Here is a 19891-nt window from a genome sequence, read left to right on the forward strand (position 1 = left end):
TTTCTGTTTTTGGTTGCTGATAATTTTTTGAAAATGTCTCCATCCATTTTCATCAGGGATATTGGCCTGTAATTTTGTTTGTTTGTAGTGTTTTTATCTGGTTTTGCAATTAGGATAATGCTGGCCTTGTCAAATGTTTGGAAGCCCTCTATCTTCTCAAATTTTAGGAAATAGTTTGAGAAGGAGAGGTGTTAGTTCTTCCCTGAATGTTCGGTAAAATTCACCTTTGAAACCATCCAGTCCAGGGCTTTTGTTTGTTGGAGTTTTTTTTATTACTACTTCAATTTCACAAGGTGTAATCTGTCTATTCAGATTATATGATTCTTCCTTATTTAATTTTGGAAAATTGTATGTTTCAAGGAGTTTATCCATTTCATCCTGGTTGTCCTGTTTGCTGGCATATAGTTGTTCATAATATTTCTTTACAATTCTTTACATTTCTTTAGTGTCAGTTGTTACATCTCCTCTTTCATTTTTGATGTTATTTATTTGGGTTCTCCTTCATTGTTTCTTTTTTTTTAAGATTTTATTTATTTTTAGAGAGGGGAGGGGAGGGAGAAAGTGAAGGAGAGAATATTTTTTATCTTTTCAAAGAATCAGCTCTTGGATTTATTTATCTTTTGTATCATTTTTTAGACCCTATTTTGTTTATTTCTGCTCTGATCTTTATTATTTCCTTCTTTTTACTCAGTTTGGTCTTTGTGTTCTTTTTTAAGTTCCCTTAAGTATAAAGTTAAATTGTTTCTGGGGTTTTTTTTTTGAGCTTTTTCTTATTTTTTTATATAGGCCTATAATGTTACGAATTTCTCTCTTATGATTGCGTTCCCAGTGTCCAGAAGATTTTGGATTGTTGTGTCCTCATTTTTATTTGTTTCAAGGTATCTTTTGATTTCTTCCTTGGTCTCTTTGTTTAGCCTTGCATTGCTTAATAACATGTTATTTAGCTTCCATGTCTTTGTGTATTCTTCAGTGTTCTTCTTGTGATTGATTTCTAGTTTCATCACATTGTGGTCAGAGAAGATGCTTGATATGATTTTAATCTTCTTAAATTGATTCAGTCTTGTTTTGTGTCCTAACATGTGGTCTATCCTAGAATATGTTTTATGTGCACTTGAAAAGTATGTATATTCTGCTGCTTTGTCTGAGAAGCTCCTTATCTCTCCTTTGATTTTAAATGATAGCCTTGCTGGTTAAAGTAGCCTTGGTTGTAGGTCCTTACTTTTCATCACCTTGAATATTTCATGCCACTCCCCTGTGGTCTGAAATGTTTCTTTTGAGAAATCAGATGACAGTGTAATTGATGCTCCCTTCTATGTAACTACCGTATTTTTTGGGCTATAAGACATAGTCCCCCCAAAATTTGGGAGGAATAATGGCTATTAATGCTGCTGTTGAGTTCTGTTTACATTTACATTGGTGAAATACTATGTCATTTCTGTATTAAATATTTTACCATATTTTTGCTTCAAAATTTTTTTCCCTATTTTCCTCCTCTAAAACCTAGGTGCATCTTATGGTCTGAAAAATACAGTACCTGCTTTTCTCCTGTAGCTTTTAGGATTCTCCCTTTGTCTTTTATCCTTGTCATTTCTGTTATTATACAACTTGATGTAGGACTCTTTGGGTTTAATTTCTTTGGGGCTCTCTGAGCTTCCTGGACTTGTGTGTCTTTTTCCTTTGCCAGAATAGGGAAGTTTTCAACTATTATTTCTTCAAATAAGTTCTTGATCCCTCGCTAGCTCTCTTCTCTTTCTGGTATCCCCGTGATGCAGAACTTGTTACACTTCATGTTATCACAAAGATTTCTGAAGCTCTCCTCATTTTTTAAATTCTTTTTTCTTTTTGCAGCTCTGTCTGGGTGTTTTTTTGTTTTGTTTTGTTTTGTTTTCCTGCTTTGTATCCAAACTGTTGATTTCATCCTCTGCTTCATCTAACCTACTGTTTATTTCTTCCAGCGTATTATTTATTTCAGATATTACATTATTTCTGACTGGTCCTTTTTTATGCTGTCCTTTTTCATTCTCTTAAATATCCTTATAATCATTACTCTAAACTCTCTATCTAATAAATTGCTTGCCTCCATTTCATCTAGTTCTTCTTCTGTAGAATTCTCTTTTTCTCTCATGTATGGTCTGTTTCTTTGTCTTCCCATTTTGGCTGCTTCCTTGTATTTGTTTCTATGTATTAGGTAGATCTGCAAAGACTCCATTGTAGACCTTTGTTAGATGCTGCTTTTGACTGGCCCTGGTCAACCTGTTTGAAGCTATCACTGTCCATGGCTTGTGACTCCCTCTGCTAAGCCTCAGTGTGTGCAGAATGAAACAGACTTTTATCAGCATCATGCCCTCGTGAGGATCATCTAAAGTCTCAAAGAGCTCCCAGAGATTGGCCTTAGTTTTGAAACTAATCAATGATACAGCCTTAAACTGTAATCTGCTTCTTGACTGAGGCACCACCACAGAATGGGGCAGAGTAATTCCTGTGTGTGGGGCTATTGTTTCCTCTCAGGCTGATGCTATTCAGAGAGGAGTGCTCTGCCTGAGAGAGCTGGCCTCTGCACAATGGGGAATGACTCAGCACAGGTATCCTGGTATCTGTCCCTTTAGTTCTCTCCCCAGAGCCTCCAACCCTCCAAGTTCTTGAGGAGAACTTGATTCTCCTCAAGTGTCTCTTGTCCACTCTGCCCTCCCTCTGCTGAATCCCAGGATAAGTGGCTGCAAATGAAATTTGTACATTAATCCTTAAGAGGCTCTCTGAGTCTTCAGCTGTCTCTTGCTGGCAGATAGGATCCCTGTTGCTTTTTAGAGCCCTATGATATTTGGGTTCCTTTCTTGGTTTTGGTGCTGTAGGCTGGGGAGCCCAGCTTTGGTTTAGATCCCACTTCTCAGGAGGAACCTGCTTTCCACCCAAATATCCCCCCAGAACTTCAGCTGCTGCCCACGGGAGCCCATCCAGCCCTCTTGCTCTTCCTCTGCACTCCCTACCAGTCTTGTTGTGGTGAAATGGCTTATTCTGCATCTGTGGTTATAAGGTATCTCTCCAGCTACTGTTCAATTGGTTATTTTGAGTGATTTTTCTACTGTTTAGTTGTAATTCCAGAGTGGTCCTGGATAGTGGTTAGTGTAGCTTCCACTTACTCCTGCACCATCTTGGATCTCTTTTTATTCTATTTTTAAAGAATATTTTCCCACTTGGTTAATGTATAGTCAGACATTTATTGCTGATTGTCTTTCTTTTATTGATGTTTGTGTTACAATTTTAGAGTTTTCTTTTCTCTCCAGTAAAGGAAGAATAATTTTTGTACACTTATGCTTATTATTCTCTTTGTTAGAGAAGATGAGCTGAGTGAGGAAGAATGAATCTATTATACTTACCACCTGTTGTAATAGTTTGATATTAATGCTCTACTTTCTTTAGTTACCTAGATACCACAAAAGTGCAGGAGTTATATTCTTTTCTTTTTAAACTGCAAATTATTTCTTTTTTATTACCTTAGTATTTTATCCTAGTAAAGCAAGATATAGTAAAGGTTTAAGTTATTTAATTTATTTTTAGTTCTTTATTGTTATTTTAAAAGAAATTGCATATTTGACAGATTCATGGTCAGATTGTACCATCCCAGTAATTTACAAGTAGTTCTACACTATGATAATTCATAATGCAATGAACATTTTGAGACCTTTAACCTTGTTGAATAGTTTTGAATGATTCACACTGCAGTTCTAATGGTATCATGAGTCAGAATTACTTTGTGTTAATAAAATCGATGATTATATATAGACTCAGTTCACTTATAATGCAATGGAGATTTTTATTGGAGGTCTGTGGACAGAACGTCTAATAAAGAATTCGAAGTAATATGTATGTGACCCCTATGTTATCTTAAGTGGTATGATATTTTGCATGAGTTTTTGCTATTCCAAAATGTGTCAGTAATTTCAAATAGTGTGTAAAATGAACTGAACATATATTTATCCTCTATGGAACTTTGACTAGAGGAGTAATAAATGAATTTATGATAAGCCCTAGATATAAAATGTTGAACCAAACAGATATGATTCCTGCCCTCGTGGAGTTTACAGTTTATATTTGTTAAATTAAGAAGTGATATGGTCATCTGAAGTTAAATTTTGAAAGGTAGTTTCTATATTTGCATATATTTTCCAAATACAACACGTTTCAGTCAGTAGTCATTTTAAATGATATATGGTTCTTTGGGTTCCCTTCCCAGTTTTGGTGCTATCTTTATATATATTTTGACATATTTTAGCATATCATACATCTAACAGATGTAAACTGAGAGCTATATATTTCTGTCTCCAAACTAAGCATTCTTCTCATCTATATCATTTTTCCTTCTCTTAATGCATGGACATAATAAATAACTTTATGCTATACCGTAACAGTTAAATTGTCAAGCAGATCAGTTTGGAACTCTGATACCTCATATTCATTGTGCAGAGTGAGTGCTCTGTTATCACTTACAGGAAGGAAAGGCTATATATATAGATGGGCCGTTGGGTCAATCCTGTAGGGAGAAAATTGTATATTAAGACCACAATGCTGATTGTGTTGATCTTCCTCTGTTAAATGTGGTCATCAGGACTTAACCTCATAATGGTGTAATGATTAGAGGATATAGATCTAAAGCATTTAGAAAAATACCTGGCATCCTAAGCATTCAATTAATCTTAGTTATTACTAGTGTGTAAATGATTGTAGAATGTGAAAACTTTAATATGCATGGGGTTATACTTCACATAATTATTGTATATTATGTATTATATAATTAGTTTTAGTAGATTTTTCTGACTCATTTTACTTTATATTTTTAATTTCTTTAATATATCTTTTAGGACTAAAAGAGTTGTCCCCACTTCCTCTAAATCTCAAACGTTTGTACAAGGAGACATTAGAAATTGAACCCATCTTGATAATTATTTCTCCGGGTGCTGATCCCTCTCAGGAACTTCAAGAACTCGCTAATGCTGAAAGAAGTGGAGAGTGTTATCACCAGGTCAGTACATATTGCCCCACTGTTTTTACAACAGCTATTGCTCTTTCTGCCATAGTTGGTCCTATTAGTAAACAGATATTCGTTGTTGTAGTAAACCAAGTAATGTTCCCCAAAGGTGTCCATGTCCTGATCCTCAGGACCTGTGAATTTATTACCCTCCATGGTAATAGGAACTTTGCATATGTAATGAAGTTAATTTGGAGAGGTTATCCTGGGTATTAAGGTGGACCCGATACAATCACAAGGGTCTTTAGAAAAGGGAGGCAGAAGAAGTCAAGTAAAGGAAGGGGAAGGGGATGTGATGATAGCAGCAGGTGTTAGAGAGATGTGAAGAGTGTTGCTATGCTGAATGTATATGCTAAGGATAATAATACGTTAATGAAAAAATTAATTTTTAATTTAAGAAACTAGTGTGGTTTTTGGGGGAGGCCAACAATTTTTCTGCTTTGTATAAAAAATTTTATGTAGCAATATATTCTAAGATTCCATGAACCTTTAAGCTGTTTTCACACAATTTAGGCCTTATAGAAAATTTTGAATTGTCTATTTTTAGCTATATTTCAGTTCTGCAAAATATTCTTTTTTAAAATTCTGATTATGTTGTACATTCCTTGTTTTTATTTTTTTATTTTAATTAATGGGAAATTAATTTGTGCATTGAAACAATTCAATTACTATTTGTTTTATTTCTCTATTTGCTTAGTTCCAGGTTAGACCTTGAAAATTAAAAATGCAATATACAAGTTTTTATTACCCATTTTATTGTATGCTTTAGCATGCCGTTAATTAGACATTATTCCCATTCTTGAAGACTATTGAAGACGAAAGTCAATACTTATAAAAGTCAACTAAAAATTCAATGAAATGATACTTTGTATTCATTATAAAAAAGAAATCACTGTTGTTTCAAGTAATCTATAAAGTACTTTTCAAAAACGTTTCAACTATGTACCTAGTAAAAATTTAAGCTAGGACTCCCAATATATATGTACTTACAAATTATATATATGTATAATTTATATATACAGATATAGTTGTATTGATATACAAGTATGATATAAATTGTCCTTAAAAACATGAAGGAGTGCGCTGGCTGGTGTAGCTCAGTGGATTGAGCGCAGGCTGCGAACCAAAGCATCACAGGTTCGATTCCCAGTCAGGGCACATGCCTGGGTTGCAGGCCATGGCCCCCAGCAACTGCACATTGATGTTTCTCTCTCTTTCTCCCTCCCTTCCCTCTCTAAAAATAAATAAATAAAATCTTAAAAAAAAATGGAGGAGTTTAGACTTGATATGATGAGTGGCATGTACTTATTTCAGATTCTTTACTAAAATTTTTAAAGAATTTTAGACTTAACTAGTAACCTAGGCCAAGCATTTAAATAACAGAGAAATCTTATTACTGAATGTATTATCTAGGATCTTCCCACTTCTGCTTGAACACTTATAATGCTTGGAAGTTTTCTGTGGTATAAAGTGGCCTGTTCTGGTACTGATGCACTACAGGAATTGAAAACATTGGAATAGAATTCCAGTGACATCAGGATTTTTTCCCTTCTCCCCTTTTATTTTCTCCCCTCCTCTTTCCTCTCTTCTGCCTACTTCCTCTCTCTGAGAAGCAATGGAGGAGCAGACGGCTGAGTGTAGAGTCTTAGGCTCACCAACATGTTAGGATTTGTTAGATGTTGATGGGTGAGGGAATGAATGATAGTTAAATAGTTAGACCAGTAATCTCAGCGCCAAATATGTGCAGTGTTGGAGACATTAAGAGAAGTAAATTTTGAAGTATTCAATGAGACTATAGTTATTTAAAAACATTTTTAATGGTCTGTGTTTGAGAGAGGAAGAATTACAGGAAATTCTGGAATGAGGAGCAAAAAACTATTGAATAATTTTATACTTTTCTATTACTTGCAAATATGTAAGGATAATACATTTTAATAAGTAGAAAATATAGAATTTGATATTTCTTATTAAAAATTGAGAATCTTAAACTATGGTATTTACACAATGGAATTCTATGCAGCAGAAAGAAAGAAGGAGCTCCTACCCTTTGCAACAGCATGGATGGAACTGGAAAGCATTATGTTAAGTGAAATAAGCCAGGTTGTGAAAGACAAATACCATATGATCTCACCTTTAACAGGAACCTAAACAACAAAAGAAACAAACAAGCAAAATATAACCAAAGACATCGAAATTGAGAACAGGCTGACAGTGACCAGAGGGGAGAGGGGAGGGAATTTCAGGGGAAAGAAGCGAAGTGTTTGCAGGAACAAATATAAAGGACACATGGACAAAAGCTAGGGGGTGTGGAAATGGGGTGGAGGTGGGGAGGGCTAGGAGGTGGGCTGGGATGGGAGTAAAAGGCAGAGAACTGTACTTGAACAACAATTAAAATTTTTAAAAAATTGAGAATCTTGATTACATGTTATAACATGTTATATTTACTTTCTTAGGTTTTTTTTGTTTGTTTCACAGGTTGCCATGGGTCAAGGTCAAGCTGATTTAGCAATTCAAATGCTGAAAGAATGTGCCCACAATGGAGATTGGCTGTGTTTGAAAAACTTACATCTTGTGGTATCTTGGCTCCCAGTGCTGGAAAAGGTAGATTCAGATAGATGTGGTACAAATAATACCAACTTTACTCAATTCAGTATTCTTAAAGGGAGATCAGTATTAAAATATGTCATGGGTTATTTATCATGATATTTTTTAAAAATTAGTATTTGAGAAATCATTTAAAATTTATGTGTTTTCTTAATAAATATATACCTTTTACAGACCAAGATGGTCCTTTTAGTAGAAAGTCTATAAAACTTTGTTTTTTAAAGGCATTTCAGGAAAGCCAAGAAATTCTTAATCATGATTAAAGAGAGGCTTAGATAATTTTTTCATAAAAAAAATAGGGAAGTGCATTAAAGGATTGTAGAAGATCTGTTTATAACATTACTTTCTCTCTATGCTCTTGTTTTGTTGTGCCTGTATGGTGAGAAAAGATGTAGACAAGTCAAAGGGAACTGTAGAACAAACATCATAGTTGCTAAGACAACTAGGATGTAAACTGAAGTGATTATTTCATTTAACTCAGTATTCCCAACATGAAAATAACCTTAAAATGGAACTAATTGCTGGGTAGATATTAAATGCAAACCTGGATTTAAGGCCAGTGTTGATTTAACAAAGATGACCTTGGCCTTCGGTGGTTAGAGGTAGCTCTGAAGACAGTTGTTTTTTGAAGACTCTGTGTGGATGAGCTCACTGTTGAGAGTGGGGAATGACATCCTGATTAATTTCAGCAATGCAGGTAGAGACATAGTGGTGGAGATGTTCATGCCTAGCACAAGTAATGAAGGTGCCCTTTCATATGCTAGAAGGGCCTGGCAGGGCAGTGTGGGGAAATGGAGTTAGATGTCTATGAAGGGATTAGGTTATGGAATATGCTGAGAACCACACAGAAGAGTTTGGAATTTTTGTCCTTGGACAGAGAGAGTCAAAGGAGGTCTTTAGCTGGGGAATTCATAATTTAATTGATCTGACAAAAGTACTATTTGGAATAGATTCAAATAAAATAGAGTGGTTTGAGGGAGGCCCTAGCTTAGTTGTGAAGTGTTAAAAATTTGTGCTGTCCTAATAAGCTGCATTCATAGCACCTTACACAAAATAGTAAGTCTTTGAGTTAATGACTGAATGAATGAACTATGGCCCATGATGATTCTTTACTTCTAATCAACAAAACGTGTGGATTTTGGAACTAAGGTATATACAAATATTTAAATATTCATTATTACTACAACATTCTGTAAAAATAACTAATATACAAAGTATAAATTTTATATCTGAGGAATCATGTTTTAAAATATATAAATAAGACCTGTGAATACTTGAATCTTGCTTTCTGTTTTAAATTGTATGTTGATAGCTGATAATTTATGTAAAGTATAATTGCAGTTATTAGTTAATCTTAACATTTGAAGCATATAGTATAGATTGAATTACAAGTTTAGAAAAAAATTTTTAATTTTAAATGAAAGAGATCTAGGCAGTTAAATCTTTTGGGAAGGTGGCAAGGCATGGTGGCAAGAACTTGAACTACAAAATCATATAGACCTCAATTCATTTCCAACTCTTTATTTCACTTTTCTGACCATTAGTTTTCTCATGTTGAACAAGGGGAGAAAGTCTGGCTTGTAATGAGATGACATTTGTAATGCTGCCCAGTACAGTTATTGTCACAAAGTAGTTGTTTCAGAAATATTAGCATGTTTTATGCCATTGTTTTTCAATTTAGATTGACTTATAGTATACATTATAAAGAAAATTTGCATACATAAATACAACGTTCTAAAATAAAACAAAACTATGTTATCATGCAAAAATTATTTTTTAAATTTTGTTTTTCTTCTGAAAAGTTTGGATGAATCATTTGGATATAAATTTATAAATTTATTTTAAATACATCTATATTACAAATGTATTATTTCTATTAACTTTTATCAAAATGTGCTAACCAAAGGTAAAACTACAAATTCTGACATTATAAAGCTTTGCATTTTGAAAATTTACATTTTAAAATTATTATTAGGTATAGATACATTTTATAACTCAGGACTTTAAGCAAGCATGATATTTTTTATGCTTAATTCATTTGCCATTTTTTGGTCATCTTAACTCTAACAGTTCACATTAATAATGAATGTTAGTATTAGACATAGATTATATTTATTTAAATGATTTTTAGACTTCACTTTTAGAGCTATCAAGATTTTTTAGTTATTAACATTTCTTATATTTCGTTTATTCATTCTATAAAGAATTTGTCAGGTTATAAAGACAATAACAGGCAGAAAAAATATGATGAGTAAAGACAGGGGCATAAAAATTTGAATAAGTGACAAAGCATATAGCAGGGACAGATGAATTTGTATGGTAAACTTTTCAATTTATATCATTATGTAATAGGTCGCACTAAAAATTGTTAATAAAGAAAGTGATACCACTGTATAACTTTTGTGAAAGCATGAATTGGAGCAATGGGAACCTGGAAGCCTAAAGGTGACTTGCCATAGCAATTATAGCTATCACTTATTTTGTACTTACTATGTCTCAGGCAGATTTAAGTGTTTTACATAATATTAGGAGGTAGTTACTATTATTATTCTTGCTCAGCAATGGTGTAAGTCATACAACTCAAGGTCACATAGTAAGTAAGTGGCAAAATTTGGAGTTCAAGCCTTTTGGCCAAGCTCCAGGTCAAATTCTTAACTATTAAACTAAGCTAATAATAGAAAAGATGTATATTTAAGGTAAATATAATCAGCACATTAAGTAATACATCAAAAAAATCACAGAAAGATTTTAGTAAGAAAAATTACTTAGTAGTAGTATATTTATAAAATGGAAATTTGTGTATGTGTTTAAGTAGATTTTTCTTGTTTTTTTTTTTTTTTTTTTAATAAGGAGTTGAATACTCTTCAGCCTAAAGATACCTTTCGTCTTTGGCTCACTGCAGAAGTTCATCCCAACTTTACTCCTATTTTATTACAGTCAAGTTTGAAGATAACATATGAGGTAAGATTTAAAACTCGAACCACTAGGTGTATATGTGCAATAATCTCTACATGCCTTCCAAAGCTTTGTAAACAACCATTTATTATGCAAAACTTTACATTTTGATGTGGTTAATATAAATTAATAATAGTATAAGATGGCATTTATAAAAATACATTTAATTTTTCTTTCACATTTTATATTTTTTGTTGATTTTATCCTAGTAGAAGACACATAACATGAAATTGACCATTTTAACAATTTTTAAGAGTTTGGTACAGTAGTGTTAACTCTTATGTACCTTGTTTTGCAACAGATCTACAGAAGTTTTTTATCTTGCAAAACTGAAATTGTATCCATTAAAAACAACTTGCCATTTCCCTCTCTCCACCCCTGGCAGCCACCATTCTACTTTCCATTTCTGTGGGTTTTCCTATTTAAGATATCTTATATAAGTGGATTTGTTGTGTTTTGTGCAACTGGCTTACTTTACATGACATTATGTCCACAAGGTTTGTCCACGGGTAGCATATGACAGGATTTCCTCCTTTTTTTTCTTTTTTTCTTTTTAATTTTTAAGTGTATTTTATTGCATTTTTATCCTTATCACTCATCCCTCTTTTATCCTCTTCCACCTTCACCCACCCCCCTTCCCCTGGATTAACCATACTTTTTTTTAAGGATGAGTAATATCCCACTGTATGTATATTGTATACTTTCTTTATCCATTCTTAAGTCCATGCACATTTAGGCCTTCTACCTCTTTGCTATTGTGAATAATGCTGCAGTGAATGTGCATGGGCAAATAACTGTTCAAGATCCTGTTTTCAAGTATTTTTGGATATATACCCAGAAGTGGGATTGTGTGATCATATGGTAATTCTAATTTTAATTGTTTGCAGAACCTCCATATTGTTTTCCATTGTAGTGCACCATTTTGCATTCCTACCAGCAATGCACATTGTATCAGCGTCCTTGACAACAGGTGTTCTTTTTCTGTGTGTGTGTGTTTTTAGTAACAGCCATTCTAACGCTGTGAGGTGATAGCTCACTGTGGTTTTCATTTACATTTGCTTGATGTTAGTGATGTTGAACATCTTTTTATATGTTTGTTGGCCATTTGTATGTTTGCTCTGGAGAAATGTCTAATTTGAGTTATTTGCCCATTTTTAATAAGTATTTTTGTTGTACAGTTGTAGGAGTTCCTTACAAGGTGGGGCAAAAGTAGGTTTACAATTGTTCATATGAAAAAATAATACAATAAATAATAATACAAGAATAAGCTTTGTTTTGCATACTCACAACAATAAACCTACTTTTTCCTTACCCTGTATATTCTGGAGTTGAGAGTTGAGTTGTAGGATCCTTACCAGATACATAGTTTACAAATATTTTCTCCCATTCTACAGGTTTGCTGTTTCACTGTGTTTCCTTTCATGCATAGATATTTTTAAGTTTGATATAGTGTCATTTGTTTGTCCTTATTCTAATTTTTTGTGCTTTTTATGTCATATCCAAAAAGCATTGCCAAATTGAATTTCACGAAGCTTGTCCTTTGTTTTCTTTTAGGAGATTTCTAGTTTTAGGTCTTAAATGTTTAGATTTTTAATTCATTTTGAGGTTTGTTTTATTTTTATATATGGTGTAAGGTAAGGGTCTAACTTTATTCTTTTGCACATGGATATCCAGTTTTTATTTCATGTGTTTTTTGACAAGGTTAGGCTAGGTTTCCAGTGTTTGTTTTCTTCTATCCTTTTTTTCCATCCATCGATTTATACATCCTTCTAACAAGTAATGCTTGACAGATCCTTCTTAAACCTGATATATCCAAAGCTATATGTGTTTATAATATCATATAACTGGTCAAAGTCATAAATAATAAACTGAATTAAAACTTCTTAAAATTCTTAAAAAGGGGTTCTGCTTTCATTTTCTCTCAATTTGTAGAAAGTTCTTTGTATAAAATATTTTTTCTCAATAAAAATATTTTATTACTGTTTATACCTACCTGTTATTTTAGATCAGTACATCTTTTCTTTTTCATCTGAAGTTATTAGTCTCATTTAAGGAGAAAAAGGGATGAAATTAATCTAGGGAATGCAAGGATGATTTAATATTTGGAAATATATTAATTGAATGAGTGTTATTACAATGTCTAGTAAGAAATAACCTTTACAAATCTTCTTTAGCCACTCTCCCAGTATACTCTTTTACTAAACTGCATTCTAGAACTGGATTATATGAGCAAGTCATAAGCATGGGAGGTTTTGTTTTGTTTTGTTTTGCTTTTTTTTCTTATCAGATAATACTTGGAATGCAGGAAGAACACAGTAAACACTTCAATTAATGAAGAGTTAATATATCAGGGGAACTATTCCTTGAATGTTGAAATGAAAGTTCAAATCTTATCCAGGATCCTTTTAAGGAGATAATGTTATGGTGTTTCCATGGAAATTTTTAGTTTTATTTAAATGTTTGGTGAATTTGTTTGCTATTTCTTATATCAATGTAGATAATTTTCTGCTAGCAAATAGCATAGTGCATTGTTATTACTATGTATATACAAAATTATGACTATATATGTATATATATGTACTCACATAAATATACATTATTGTCTTTTAAACGATTACATTTCTATTCTACTGTTAATTTCTTCTCTTTTTTGATTAGTTGCAAGAACATTTAAAAAGTTTATTTCAAATAACTGTTGCCATACTTGTCTTCTCTGTTCACTGAATTAGCTGCTTTGTTTATTTTTTCTTCTTAATGTTTTTCTTAGATTGTGTTTGCTTTTATTTTTCCTTTTTTCTGCTTTTATGTTGAATGCTTAGTTGGTTTAAGTTTACTTGCATAAATATTGAAATTAGTTTATATCTGTGACTTTATAGTCAAGTATATCTTTGACCTTATCTCATAATTTGACATTAATGTTTCCATTTTGTTATTTTTCAAATAGTCTGTATTTTTGTATGCTTTTTCTCTGTAATTTATATTTTTATCTATTTTGCATAATCCCTAGAATAGTGTCTTTAAAAACTCTAAATAGTTGTTTAGTTTTCTGTTAATGTCATATTTTATTGAATAGTTCTCAGAAAATTTGGCCTATTTATGATAATATTTTGTAAATGTTTCATAAATAAAACCTTTTCATTTTAAAAAAGTAAATTTGGATATATACTTAATAAAAGACCATTTTAGTAAAATGCCTTAATGATCATATAAAACTTAGTTGTTTTGAATATTGTTGGTTTATAAGTTTCTTAATTAAAAATATTTTTGATTTATAATTGAGATGAACTGTTAGGTGTAAGGAGTTGTATACTTGTACATTTTAAAGTAACGTAATAACAATTTAAGGCAGTTTGTAATAGTGTAAAATTTTCTTCATTAAAATATATTCTCAGCCCTGGCTGGTGTGGCTCAGTAGATTGAGTGCTGGACTGAGAAGCAAAAGGTTGCCAGTTCAGAAGCAAAGGGTTACCCAGTCAGGGCACATGCCTGGGTTGTGGACCAGGCTCCCAGTAGCGGGTGTGTGAGTGGCAACCACACATTGATGTTTTTCTTCCTTTCTTTCTCCTTCTCTTTCCCTCTCTCTCTAATAGTAAATAAATAAAACCTTTAAAAAAATAAAATATGCTCTCAAATGTATTAAATACTGATTCATTTTATTTTTTAATAGTACATTTTTTAAAAAGATTGTATTTATTTATTTTTTAGAGAGAGGGTAAGGGAGGGAGAAAGAGAGGAAGAAATGTCAATGTGTGGTTGTTGCTCATTTTATTGCTGCTCATTTAGTGACTGATTCATTTTATTATTAAATAATGTGAGGTCTGTTATTTTTTTTCTTTAGTCACCTCCAGGTTTAAAGAAAAATTTAATGCGTACTTATGAATCTTGGACTCCTGAGCAAATTAGCAAAAAGGGTAATCTACATCGAGCTCATGCTCTCTTCAGTTTTGCTTGGTTTCACGCTGCATGTCAAGAAAGAAGAAATTATATTCCACAGGCAAGTAAGATTAATCTTGTACACAAGTTGTACATATTTTTTATAATAGAATATTTTTATAATTTGGTAGAAGTGGCTAGCATTACTTCATAATTTGGCTCATAAATTCATAAATTTATATCCCTAATTCAATCTTTTCTGTTAATCTCCTGTATTGTATATAGTTGTCTAGTTCATATCTCTTTAAAGTGTTCAGAACAGTGTGTAAAACCATCATAAGCCTTCAATAATTGTTAGGCATCATTTTTATAGTTTCATATCTAACAGACATCTCAATGTTCAAGTACTGAATTCCCCATAAAAACAGTTCCTGTTTTTTCTTTAGCTTGATTCCTTTCTTCAAATTAGAAACCTGGGAGTTCTTGGTTTCTTTTTTAGCCTTCCTACCCAATTCATTATCAAGTCCTATTGATTCTACTTCCAAAACATAATTCAAATTTGTCATTTCTCTGTTCCATTTTTGTAAGCTATATACCTCTAACCTGTATTACATTTATGGTTTAAAGAGTTCATTTATTGAATTTTAGAGAGAGGGGGAGGGAGGGAGAAGAAAGGAAGAGAAACATTGGTGTGAGAGAGAAACCTGGATTGGTTGCCTCTCATATGCACCCCAACTGGGAACCCAAACTGCAACCCAGGCATGTGTCCTGACTGGGAATTGAACTGGCAACCTTGCCCTTTGAGGAATGATGCCCAACCTACCGAGCCACATGGGTCAGGGTTCACCTGTACCACTTTCTGAGATAGCCTTTCATGTCTTACATTTAGCATCTAGAATTATTTTTAATATATAAATTTAATTATCTTATTGCTCTCCTTAAAAGCCATCAGGTGGCTTTCTGTTGTATCTGGGAAAAAAAATATGCAGATTCCTTACCATGGTCCAGAAGGAAAGATTTGCCTATCTCTTCACCATCCTCTTAGCCCTCTGTTCCAACTTGTTCTTTACATCTCAGTCACACTAGACTTCTGGATTCCTCAAGAAGTATAGTCATATAGACTTTGGATTCATCAAACTTATTCTCACCATAGGCCCTAGCTGTCACTGTTGTTACAAGCAATAGTAGACCACATGCCATGGCATCCCTCCTGGTACTAGTAATCTGTTCTTGCCAGCCGCCTATTTTAGCCACCAATTCCATTATTCTCTCATCTTTACATTTTTCCCATCCTCTTTTTTTTAACTTCTTCTAATTCTGTTGGGATAATCTCTCCCCAAAGTTCTCTCTCTACCTGCCCCCCTTTTAGCCTCCCTCTATTTCAGTTACGTGTCAAAATAAGAGTATAGATTATGGAGTTACAGACTTGAATTAGAGCCCTGACTCTAGAATTTCCTAGCTATGTGACCTTGGGTAAATTACTTTAACCCCAATAAGCAACAGTTTCCACAGCTGCAGAATGGGAACAATAATTATGTGTTCCTTTGTTGTGATGATCGAATGAAAATAGTGTATATTCAGAAGTGCTTAACATAATGCCCAATGCATAGTCTGTCAATAATATATGTCAAAGTCATAAAATAGTAAATATTAATAGCAATGTATTGTTTCATAGAATTCACATACTACCTTTATGGGGACATATTCTTAATTTTCTCATTTTACCAATTAGCATAATGTATGTCAATGGTAATTAACTTGGTAATTAACTTGCTGAAGGAATTATACCCAAAAAACTATAAGAGATTGGAAATGGCCAGCTCCACCTTTTTCTAAAGCCTTTGCTGCCATTTTTTCTGACATTCATCCTCACCCTAATGGATCAGTTAATCTTGATGGATACCTGAAGAATAGTGATAATGATGCACTTTCATTGTGAACACAAAAAATATATTTTTAATGAAATTAGATTTTATTTATTATTAAATGGTATATTCACACAACATAAATTAAAAAGCTATGAAAAGGTTTGCAATTATAATTTAGTCTCCTCCCTTCTGTCCTTCTGCCATCTATTGTCAGGGCATCAACTCTTCACCATTTCCAGGGTGCCCTTCAGAGACAGATAGAAACATGCAAACATATTTTATGTATTTTAATACACTCATATATTCTTTTTAACTCAAATGGCAGCACATTACAAACACTGTCCGTAAATTGCTTTAATAACTAGTACATTTTAGATATTATTGAATATTAACACCCATTTAATATCTAATTTAATATCTATTGTGTTCATTATACCAATATACCTATTTTTAAGTAGTTTTATATTGCTGCATGGGCATGCACTTTTTTTTCAATCTTTACTCTTATAAAATATATGCATATACTTGCCTCTTTTGGTGCTTATTTATGGTGGCCATTTTCTAAATGTGGAATGTTTGGGTCAAAAAATATATGTATTTTTATTTTTACTTTTTTTTGTGTTTTTAGATCTTTTATTTTGTCCACATTGTTCATTTTACTTTTTAATTTAATCTGTATTGTATTTTTTCTATCATCATTTAGTCCCCTTACACCTCCCTCGCTCCCTCCAGCAATCACTACGCTGTTATATATGTATTTTTAATATGTACTTTTAAAAGTTCATAAATATTTTCAAAATGCTCTTCATAGAGAATACAGAAATTCACTTTCATACACACAAAAAAATTTAAAATGTTATTTTTAACATTCTAAGTTTGCTTTTATGAAAACCATAAAATTGGAGGTAAAAGCAGAAAAAATTGAGAATACCATTAATTGCTAGAGACCATGTTATATGAATATGTACTTCTACAAACTCTCTATTTTACCTGTTTTCCTCATTTGGTTTTCTTTTTCTTTTCTCCTTAAATGCCAACTGTCAGAAGTAAAGATCTATTAATTCCACTCAGGTTTTATTACCCATGTTAGTAAATGATTATTTTTTGATATTTTTATTGCAGTCCTATATTTGGTTACAGAAATAATGTCCTCTATTTTATACAGGTGCTTCTAATACAGTACTTTGTGCAATATCAATTTTGTTTCATGATTGTTATTCAACATCTTGTTATTCTTACTGGATTGTGAGCCCTTGTTAACAGCCTCCAGCACATTCGTCTTTGTAAGATCACTCAGCACAGTGCCTGGGTCTCCAACTGGACTAAATAGGAGTTGATTGGCTGTATAGAGAACCTCTCCACAATTTACATTATTCCTATCAGAAGATATGACAGGAAAAACAAAAATTATCTTTCAAATTTTTGTATCATAATTTTAGGAATCATTAATTATCCAGCACTGTGTCAGTAACTGTGGTCTACAGAGTACTGAAAATCCCACATATTCTGGATACAAATACTAGAACACAAACTTCTCAAAAGCACAGATTTTGTCTTGTTCATTGTTGGTTTCTCATTGACCAAAACAGTGCTTGGTACACAGCAGGCACGCAGTAAGTTTTGGTTGAACAGTTTTGTTCAATGATCTCATGATACCCCTTTCCAAACTTTTTATTTTTTCAGTGTTCCACTTATCAATGGCACCACCATCAATTAAATAGCCCATAAATTTAGAAGTCATTATTAACACTATTTTTGTATCTTTACCTCCACTACAGTCCAGTACAAAAATTCTTTAATTTATTGTCCTACTATCTACTTTTGTCTTTCTATCACTTCTAGTCCTGTCCCCAGTAAGGTTCTTTCCCTGGCCTCTTAGGTTATGTCAGATCTCTTTCTTATATATACCAACTACGTTTCTTTCCATCACACATATTACAGTTCATAATCATACATTATTCAAGTGATTGATTGTATCCATCCCACTCTTCCCCTCCCACTCCACATTTGACTGAAAGCTTCATGAGGAGCAGGATTAGTTACGTTTTGTTCATTCTTTTATCTCAAAGCATGACATAGTATTAGTTTCATGCAATAAAAATGTTCATTTCGTAACATTTTAATTGCATAAAAGTAGTTTCATTAATAGGAGCCCCATAGAAATTATTTTTAAATGTTTTGTATATTTTTGACAAAATATAGATTTCTATGAATGTTCTTTTTATTCAGGCATTGTAATTACCAGCTGTAGGTTTATATTTTATGTAGTTTCAGTACGAATGCTTTATGGACCAAATGTACAGGAAATAATGCCATATGCCTTTGAGCCTTTAAAAAGTTTTTGTCACCTTTCTGTTTTCATATTTTTTGGAGAAAATCCACAATTTTGAGTTATAAAATTTTGGGAACTATCTCAATGTATATATAGTATGTAGACTCCAAATTTACTATACTAGTTTGTTCTCTCTTTGACTGTATTTCCACATACTTCAATGATAAAAACTTTTATGGTACTATAAAGGTTTTTTTTGCATGCTGTGGAGGTAAATAAACCTCTTTAAAAATATTACTATTGTTATAGATTTATTTTTATTAAAAATTCTCAGAATTTTTTTAGCATGTAATGAACATTGTTTTAAAGATAGTAAGGGAAGTAATGCATACATATATATCTTTGAACTGCTTATAGTTCTTTAATTTTTTAAAACTTGTTTTGATAGGGTTGGACCAAATTTTATGAGTTTTCTTTATCAGATCTTCGGGCTGGGTACAACATTATTGACAGGCTCTTTGATGGTAAGTTTTATTGGTAAAAATTTTTATCCCTAGTGTTAGTGAAAAAAAAATTTGAGGTCATGTTAACAACATGGCTTTTTCAAAAATGACTTTCTTTCATAAAATTTGCTTTTTGCCTTTGATTTTATGATTTCTGTCCCGACTGCCATGCTATGTTCTCTGAGAGCTCTTATCTATTGCGATCATTGTTTGTTTTTTTTTTTCTTCAATTCTCACCTGAGGACATGCTCATTGATTTTAGAGAGAGGGGAAGGGAGGAAGAAAGTGAAAGAAACATCAATGTGAGAGAGAAGCATTGATGGGCTGCCTCTTGTAAGTGTCCTGACTGGAAACAGAGCTTGCAACCTAGCCACATGCCCTCACAAGGAATCAAACCCACAACCCTTCAGTTTATGGTTTACTGGATGATGCACCAACCATCTGAGCCACACCTGCCAGGGCACGGTCATTGTTTTTGATATAACTCTTAAGATTTCTTATTGCTTTGTAGCCCTTAGGAAGCAGAAAGCTAGAAAGACTGTACTTTGTGGGCATCAGAAGTTTCAGAGTTCAGCTGAATCACTCAATTTTCTTTTAAGGAAACTGTTTAAATTCAGGAGTATGGTAGACTGAGGTCAGTAACAAGGCCCTCTAGAAACCTAATTGTATGATTAAGCAGGAATCAGGACTCAAAGTACAAATAATAGATTGAAATAAGGCAGCAAACAAGACCATATAATCCGGTGCCCTGAGGGCACCAGCTCTCTGCCTCCTGAAGACAGAAATAGTCCCT

General features: G+C 32.8%; 1 protein-coding gene across 2 annotated transcripts in view; it reads left to right on the plus strand.

Moving 5' to 3' along the window:
• Positions 1-19891, plus strand: part of DYNC2H1 (dynein cytoplasmic 2 heavy chain 1) — a 325256-nt gene that overhangs the window by 187040 nt on the left and 118325 nt on the right. For both annotated transcript variants that reach the window (XM_045817992.1, XM_045817993.1), the window contains 5 exons: positions 4857-5017; positions 7499-7624; positions 10478-10588; positions 14421-14576; positions 19044-19119. In XM_045817992.1, the coding sequence (XP_045673948.1) occupies positions 4857-5017; positions 7499-7624; positions 10478-10588; positions 14421-14576; positions 19044-19119 (630 nt within the window). The remainder of the gene's footprint in view (positions 1-4856; positions 5018-7498; positions 7625-10477; positions 10589-14420; positions 14577-19043; positions 19120-19891) is intronic.

Source organism: Phyllostomus hastatus, unplaced genomic scaffold (assembly GCF_019186645.2).
Source record: "Phyllostomus hastatus isolate PE091 unplaced genomic scaffold, TTU_PhHast_1.1 phas_scaffold_317, whole genome shotgun sequence".
Classification (NCBI taxonomy): Eukaryota; Metazoa; Chordata; class Mammalia; order Chiroptera; family Phyllostomidae; genus Phyllostomus; species Phyllostomus hastatus.